Here is a 7,272-nt window from a genome sequence, read left to right as displayed (position 1 = left end):
AAAAAAAAAAAAACACATCCAACAGCTGGGTACATTTAGGCGTTGAGAGGCAATAGATATGCACTGAATTTCAAATGTATCACCGTTAACAATGTCTGAAGTGGTATTTAGTTACTCAAGTCATTCTCTTGGGCCAATACGGATATTAAGAGAGATTTAAATCATTAAGTGTTTTTATCAACATAATATGCTGTATTTTAGTAACCAACACATATAGCTACGATAAAAAAAAATATGATCCTAAAATGTATCAGTCTAGCTCTGCATTCATAAAAACTGAATTATAAAGTGCATCGTTATTTTCCTGAGGATATTTTGTTTCCAGCTGTATAATTTAAGCACCCTTCATGAGTCTTGTAATGATATGTATATAAATAAATGATTAAAAGGAGGATGTGCGTGCCTGATGCGTGTTTGTATGAGTGCAGTAATGCATACCTGTGACCTAGACTGGGGCAGGACGGTGCTGCTCATGCTCTGTGTGCTGCTCATGCTAAAGTTGAGGCTCTGGGAGGAGCTGAGGGACTGGGTTGGCCCCATCAAGTCAAACAGGTCTGCTGAGGCAGGACCGGAGCCTGAAGCCGGGGCGAGGGCGGGGGCAAGACCTGCCATGGCTCCAAAAAGGTCATTTCCGCCGGTGTCGACAGTCTGAGCATATGCTGGCATCTGACCTCCGGGGAAAGCGTTCCACTCTCCAAACTCTCCATTACTGCTCGAGGAAGGTGCTGCTGCACCAAGAACGAGAAGAAAAAAAACAAAAAAAAAAAACAGTTGCATGAATGTCTATATTTGCCATCTTAACAGTGATGTTTGTGTTGTGAGCTGCAAACAAAAGTCACGAAAGCATCTGGACCCGTCATATCAATTAAGAATAAACAATCGAGTCTTCCGCAAGGCCAGTCTTGCTTTATCCGGGGCATTCTCAGTGACCACTGGTGCCCCACGTTTTAAATTTTCATTGAACTGGCCCTGCTTGTTGTCTCCATCTCTCCTCTCAATCTCTTTCAGCTCCCTCCACCCCCACCGACATCTTCCTCTGTCCCTGTCTCCTTGTCATCCATAACAGGAGTTGATGTGTGTCTGTTCTTGTTATGCAGAGCAGGTAGCAGGCTCCATATGGCCGCAGCTTCTCTCTGAATATTCTAGCAGTATGGCTGCAACAAGCACAGCACACACATGCACACTAACGCAAAACAAAAAAAAGAAGAAGAAAGTCTTGAAACCAACCAGATACTGAGGAGAGGCCGCCGGAGGCAGCAGGTGAGGAGAAGTCAGCAAATCCACTGATCAGGTCTGCATAGAGATAGAGACACAAACACATCAATTTTAAACAACCGAGCTCCAGGTGTCATTCTACCATAGTTAGCATTCCTTCAGTGTCAGAAGTGTAGGGGGGAAGGGGAGGGGTGGTGGCAGTGGATAGGTGGAGAGGACCAAACATCTGTTCAGTGCTCCCGCCCTCTGCATTCACCAGGGACTGCTCCAAAAACATCTGGCGCACTTAGTTCCTATACATCAAGTCCCTCCCCGTGCTGTCCACAAAAATGTGAAGCTAGCATCAGCAGCTGGGCACCGTCACTGCAGAGTGTAGTCCTGCAGTCACTGTGGAGTTACTGGTGTCTAGCTTGTTTGCTGAGAATAAGTAACATATTTGGGGCTTCTGGAAGGCGTAGTTTTGCTGGTGTCTGGTATCAGTTGCATTTCTGGGGTTTCAGCATAGGAATTGATCCAAATCTTCTCGGGTGAGACAGCAACAACAAGCGCATTTCACAAAATGTCAGGGTGTTACTTGAAGTTAGTGACATTATACCTGTGGCGGCCGGCTGGCTCGGTGTGGGGTCCACCATAAATAGGTCAGCTAGGATGGTACTGGAGGGCTGGGGGGCTGCTGGCTGGAATAAACAACATTTACAAAAAGGATCAGGGTCCATGCACAACTATACACGCATCAATAAAGTTGTATCTTCTATGTTGGCATGTGCTCTAGCTACCTGTTTGGTGGTGGTGACTGGGCTCTTATCTCCCACATAGTGGGCTGCGGCTCCAAGGTCTACTGTCTTAGACGGGACCCCTCTCTTCCGTGTTGCTGTAGTCTCTGTTGCTTGGACTATGTGTACACTCTTGGTGGTTACGGTCTCCTCTTCATCTTTGAATTCTTTTCCTGACTGGCCATTGTGAGACGAGCGGCCCCGGTCCTCCTCGTGGTCACTATGGAGACAATAACGGCCCAGGTTGTGGATACAGATCGTCTTCGTGTTTCCATGAAGGAACAAAAACAACCAAAGTACAAACCATGTTCTGGATGAGGCCTTACTGTTATTTGTACTTTTTTTACTCTCTTTGTGGCTATTTATGGCCTGATCAGTATTTCTTTTACCATTTAATTTACAGGTATATTCACAATGTATTTGAAAAGTTTGACTTGTTTCTCTAATGTGAAAATAAAGGGCTATTGAAAACAACGCTCAAAAAACAGATTGAGAGAGAAATCAAGTGCCATTTTTTCTATTTTTTTAAATTTCGGTGGTGGGGGCTTCTCGTTTGTCCATATTTGGAACATGGTTTGAACCTTTCAGTCCCAAATGGCACTAAATATAAATAAGAGAACTTGTCCGTCTCCAACCTAAATCGATCCGGTGAGTCGTCTCTCTCCTTCTTCCTAAATCTGCTTATGGTGTCGTCGATGGTGGTGCCGATTTTGTCGCTGATCTCCCCCAATTTCTCGCTGAAGGGGAATTGTCCTTTATTCCTCTCCCAGTCGTCGTCCCACTTTCCCCGGCTGTTATCGCTGGAGTCGTACCTGTCCCCCGCTGGAGAGAAGGGATCCAAGTAGGTGGAAAAGGAGATAGAAGCAAGAAAAAGAGGACATGAATTGAATTAAAACCCAAACGTTTTTGTTGATCATAAGTCCGCTTAATATTACTCAACTGAGAACTTACAGTATCGGTAACCCATACTGTCTGAGGATACCCCGATGAATTTGTCTTTGTTCTTCTTGGACTTTTTCCGTTCATCCCTTAGCCTGTCGTCATCCTGGACAAAATCTACCATCTCCTTCACCTTCTGACGCACATTCACACCTTGGTCCTTCCCGTTCTCATCTAGAGACACAGAAACATAATGAATGAATCAGCAACTCTTTGTGTTAACTTTACAATGTATTCAAACCACACACAGGCAATAAATAAGAGTATCGGGAAAGTTGAAAGTTATTTTTTTGCAAACTGCACCTCAAATACACACATGGTTGGGAAGAGTGAAAGCAGCTTTAGAGCTGTGTGTGTCTGTGTGTGTGTGTGGTTTAAGGGTTTGTGGACTAAGCAGTGCTTAGGGCCTCTACTCATTCATTAAAGCTCACACTGAAGCTATTGTTAATCAACACTAAACTCTACAATGCTGAGGTGTGGAGGGTGTCTCTCATAATCAAAGCAACATTTAAAAGTGTTTCATGCTGAGCAAGTTATTTTTAGGTCCTCCAACATGCACAGATGGTATAAATGAGAGACATAATACAGAAGGATACCTTACCTACAAAGTGGTAGCTTTCTAATGATCTGAGGTCATACAGGTGTTCTCTGGTACTGGTAACAACCCTCTCTGATCCATTCCTGATGAGATGGGCCAGCAGCAGCAGGGACTGAGAAACACAACAAGTGTTGAGTCTTAACTTGTTATGGGAACGATTTGATTCATCGCAACCCATAGCACTTTAACTGTGTGAAGCATCAGCTGTTTCTATTCAACGTCAACTGTTTTGTGAATTTCTATAGAAATATTATTCCCGCCTGTAAGTAATGAGAAAATGTGACGTTAAAGTTAACAGATGGCTCTGAGTTTTAGGTGAAATCGCAACTGTATTTGTTGCTTAGGCCTTCAAGCCCCGAGTCATAATCGAGCGAGTCTGTTTGTGGGATGTTGCAACAGTGCTGCGGCAGACCTTGTAGACTCTCCGCCAGTTCTTCTTGTTATCCCTCAGCATGCGGGCCCACAGCATGTTCATCACCTCTGGGAACTGCTCATACATGAAGGTGGCTCTGATTACATAAACATTGACAGAAGAAAGAGGAAGACGTTGTACTGTTAGGAAACATGTTTTAATCTCCAATGCCTGGCAAACAACAATTGGAGTACTTAGTCTGTTTACAGCGTTTGAAGAAAGACTACTTTGTGCTACGGAGTCCTAGGAACCAAACTCAGAAAGTATTTCAAGAGCGACAGGTTCCTTTGGGACATTTGTGTCTGTGTGCCACTGCAAGGATCAGCTAGTCAGCTACATAATTAGCATTTAAATGTCACTAACAACAGACCATCTTAACACTTCTATCTCTGCCCGAATACTGACTGCAGCAGCTTGAATGAATGCTGTACATGTTGGAGCAGTTGTGAGGCTTGTGTTCAGTGTCCGGCAAGAAAAATACTACCTTGGAAACTTTTGTGGTCAAATGTCAAAAACCAAAGCTTAAAATGGGTTCCTGTGGTTGAAATGGAGGGGAATTTCCTAAAAAGTGTTCCTGCAGTCAAAAAGAGCTTTAAAAGGAATACGTTAACCCCAAAATTAACCATTTGTATATCAATTATTCACCCCGTGATATCTTGAATTCGTGAAGAAAAACTTTATTTTTCCTCGCACGTCTCCACGGTGAAAGAAGAATAAAAAAACAGAGAAAAGTCTAGATCGAATTGAACCGAAGTAAATACAATCAAAGCCTCATTTACCCAGCAGTATGCTCACTACCGTCCAAACATGCAGTTTCACTAAACCTTACTTTTTAAAACACTCCCGCATAAACAATCTTGTCCGGCCTTTTTTTAGCTAAAATGCGTGTGTTTGGGAAGTAGTGAGCATACGACTGTATAAATGAGACTTGATTATAGTGCAGGAGCTTCGTGAGAGTTGATGCTTTGACAAGGTTTTGCTGTTGTTAAATGCGGCCCCCCATTTACTTCAGTTTGTGGATTCTTAATTCACTGGTGAGGCAAGATTTCTTTACAAATTCAAACTAACAGGTTGTGTAGCTGTTATACAAATGATCATTTCGGGGGAAATCTTTCTGCGGTTTGACTTTATGAACAAATACCCGCGGTGCTTTTCAGCGGGACATATCGAGTTGTCCTCACCTGGAGATGTCACTCATCAGTTGTCCCGATGGTCCCCATGCGTCATCATTAGTGGCCTCTCTGACTTTAGACTCCACCTCTGAGTAGTTCATCACCACGTTGGTTCTGTGCAGTATGATAAAAGAGACATCACTTCATTAATCATGCCTATGTTAAGTATTCTGCATGGCAGTTTACAATATGTGGCCTCCGAGATAACCACAACATGGACAACAGTAGATGAAAGGTTCTCTTATTTGAGCCACGCCCAGACACTTGTCCTTTCAGAGGCTAAAATGACAATGGGACAATAGGGACTGTGTGTGTGTGTGTGTGTGTGTGTGTGTGTGTGTGTGTGTGTGTGTGTGTGTGTGCTCTGAGTCTAACCACTCATCAAACCAAAGATAGGAGACTAAACAAGCAAACGCAAATCTGTGTTCAAAATAAACACATGAATGAGATGTCAAATGGAGCAGAGTAAAACTGTGGGCGAGCTCTTGCTTGTTGACATTCTAAGAAAGTAACACGGAAATAAAAAGGGAAGTTAAATGAGAGGAAACCAACAGTATAAATGGTGGCTCACTAATAATCTCATGTAAATAGAGAGCTTTGTTTTCTAAATTGCGTAGTCAACAAAGTTGGCGGGTTTGGCAAATATATTCAAAGTCCTGATTTATGTATTTTATTGCATCGTCTCACATTGTGTTGTACAATAGTGTGTGCTGTCGGATTGTATTGATGATATTTAGCCACGAATTTGTCATAACCTTCCGAGGGGCTGTAGACAAACATTGCCAACTCCAGCACATTTACATTGAGCTGGAAATTGAGTCGAGTATGTGCAGCGTATAGCTAAAAACTTCTCCATGGCTACTGGCCTTGGCGCAATCATTTTGTATTCTATAACCTTACATGAGAATTGTTTCTTACAGGACTACAGACGTATAATCTATAAAAAAAAAACAAAAAAAAAAAAACAGGCACCTTATTCCAAATAATTTAGTAAGCGCCGTTACAGCTTCAGCCAAAAACAGCCTTCCTTCCTCACTACTGCCACATCAGCAATATAATGTGCAGGGCCTGAGAGAGCAGCATTGAACTGATGGGTGGAGATAAACATCTTTGCTTTGGTTATAGAAAAAAGTTGTATTACTACTGCAAGCAGCATGGTATGGTTACCACTCAGACAACATACACTCGTTTGTTAAATTTAAGATAATGATGATGATGATGATGATGATGATGATGATGATGATGATGATGAGGACCACGGGTTACAGTAACTTTATGTAGGAGAAGATCCTGGGCAGACATTATCCTGTATCAAACTTAATTATGACGGCATTGTTCTTCATATTACTCTCACATCAGCCCTGGACGAAACTATCTGTGTTTCAGTATCAGTCATGTGTTAGTTCAGGTTTCACTTAGTTTTGAGGAGTATTTGTGATTACACTGTGTGCTATGCTACTCACTGCACTTATCCTGGGGCTCACTATCTATGTTACCGATCCTGCACAAAGCTACATGTTTGCACGAATGACAGGCAAAACACAAGAGGATATGATATAGTAGTGAGACTTCTTATCTCTTCGTAGTTGTGGGCCCTGTCCTAGACATCAGCCAAATAAAACAGAAGTTGTGACACACTATCACACAGATTTCCGTTAGATTGCTGTAGTGCGTACTGTTATACTGTTACTCATTAATCCAATTGAACCTTATTCTTCACATAACAAATGGTGCTTCCATTCATTGCAAGACCTACTTGAAACAGGATAAAACATTTGCTTGCATGTCCTGCCTCAGCAAGTCTCACCTTAAATATTAAACAGGAAATGTTGCATTATGCCACACTGTTAGTGTGAATGACTCCCAGCTTTGTGACACTGTATGCAAATCACTTATAATTTGAGTCAATACTAAAAAAGGGACAATTTTTGAATGTTACAAAACACAAGCTCTTTCAACACCCTTGATTTCAAAGAAACTGGGAGGAAATTAAAGATGGAAACTCCCATCCCTTAAATCTTTAAAACTTGCACCTTTCCCCTCTCTCTCTCTCCCTCTCTCTCTCCCTCTCCCCCTCTCTCTCTCCCTCTCTCTCTCTCCCTCTCTCTCTCCCTCCCTCTCTCTCTCTCCCTCTCTCCCCCTCTCTCTCCCCCTCTCTCTCTC

At 42.6% G+C, this 7,272-nt stretch overlaps 1 protein-coding gene across 2 annotated transcripts in view; it reads right to left on the bottom strand.

Annotated features, from left to right (window-relative positions):
• Positions 1-11: 11 nt before the first annotated feature.
• The window catches only part of LOC116389490 (clathrin interactor 1), an 8,990-nt gene continuing 1,729 nt past the window's right edge, over positions 12-7,272 (bottom strand). The window contains exons 2-10 of one of the 2 annotated variants that reach the window (XM_031858198.1): positions 5,119-5,223; positions 3,938-4,034; positions 3,529-3,637; positions 2,940-3,101; positions 2,624-2,810; positions 1,992-2,208; positions 1,811-1,892; positions 1,228-1,293; positions 12-725 (exon numbers count right to left, since the gene is read on the bottom strand). In XM_031858198.1, coding sequence (XP_031714058.1) covers positions 346-725; positions 1,228-1,293; positions 1,811-1,892; positions 1,992-2,208; positions 2,624-2,810; positions 2,940-3,101; positions 3,529-3,637; positions 3,938-4,034; positions 5,119-5,223 — 1,405 coding nt within the window. In that variant the 3' untranslated portion in view covers positions 12-345. Of the gene's footprint in view, positions 729-1,227; positions 1,294-1,810; positions 1,893-1,991; positions 2,209-2,623; positions 2,811-2,939; positions 3,102-3,528; positions 3,638-3,937; positions 4,035-5,118; positions 5,224-7,272 lie in introns of both variants that reach the window. The other variant, XM_031858197.1, reaches the window with a different exon arrangement.

The sequence above is a fragment of the Anarrhichthys ocellatus genome, unplaced genomic scaffold, assembly GCF_004355925.1.
Source record: "Anarrhichthys ocellatus isolate YVR2014 unplaced genomic scaffold, GSC_Weel_1.0 scaffold19, whole genome shotgun sequence".
Lineage (NCBI taxonomy): Eukaryota > Metazoa > Chordata > Actinopteri > Perciformes > Anarhichadidae > Anarrhichthys > Anarrhichthys ocellatus.
The sequence above is the reverse complement of the archived record's forward strand: the minus strand, read 5'-3'. Positions and strand labels throughout refer to the sequence as shown.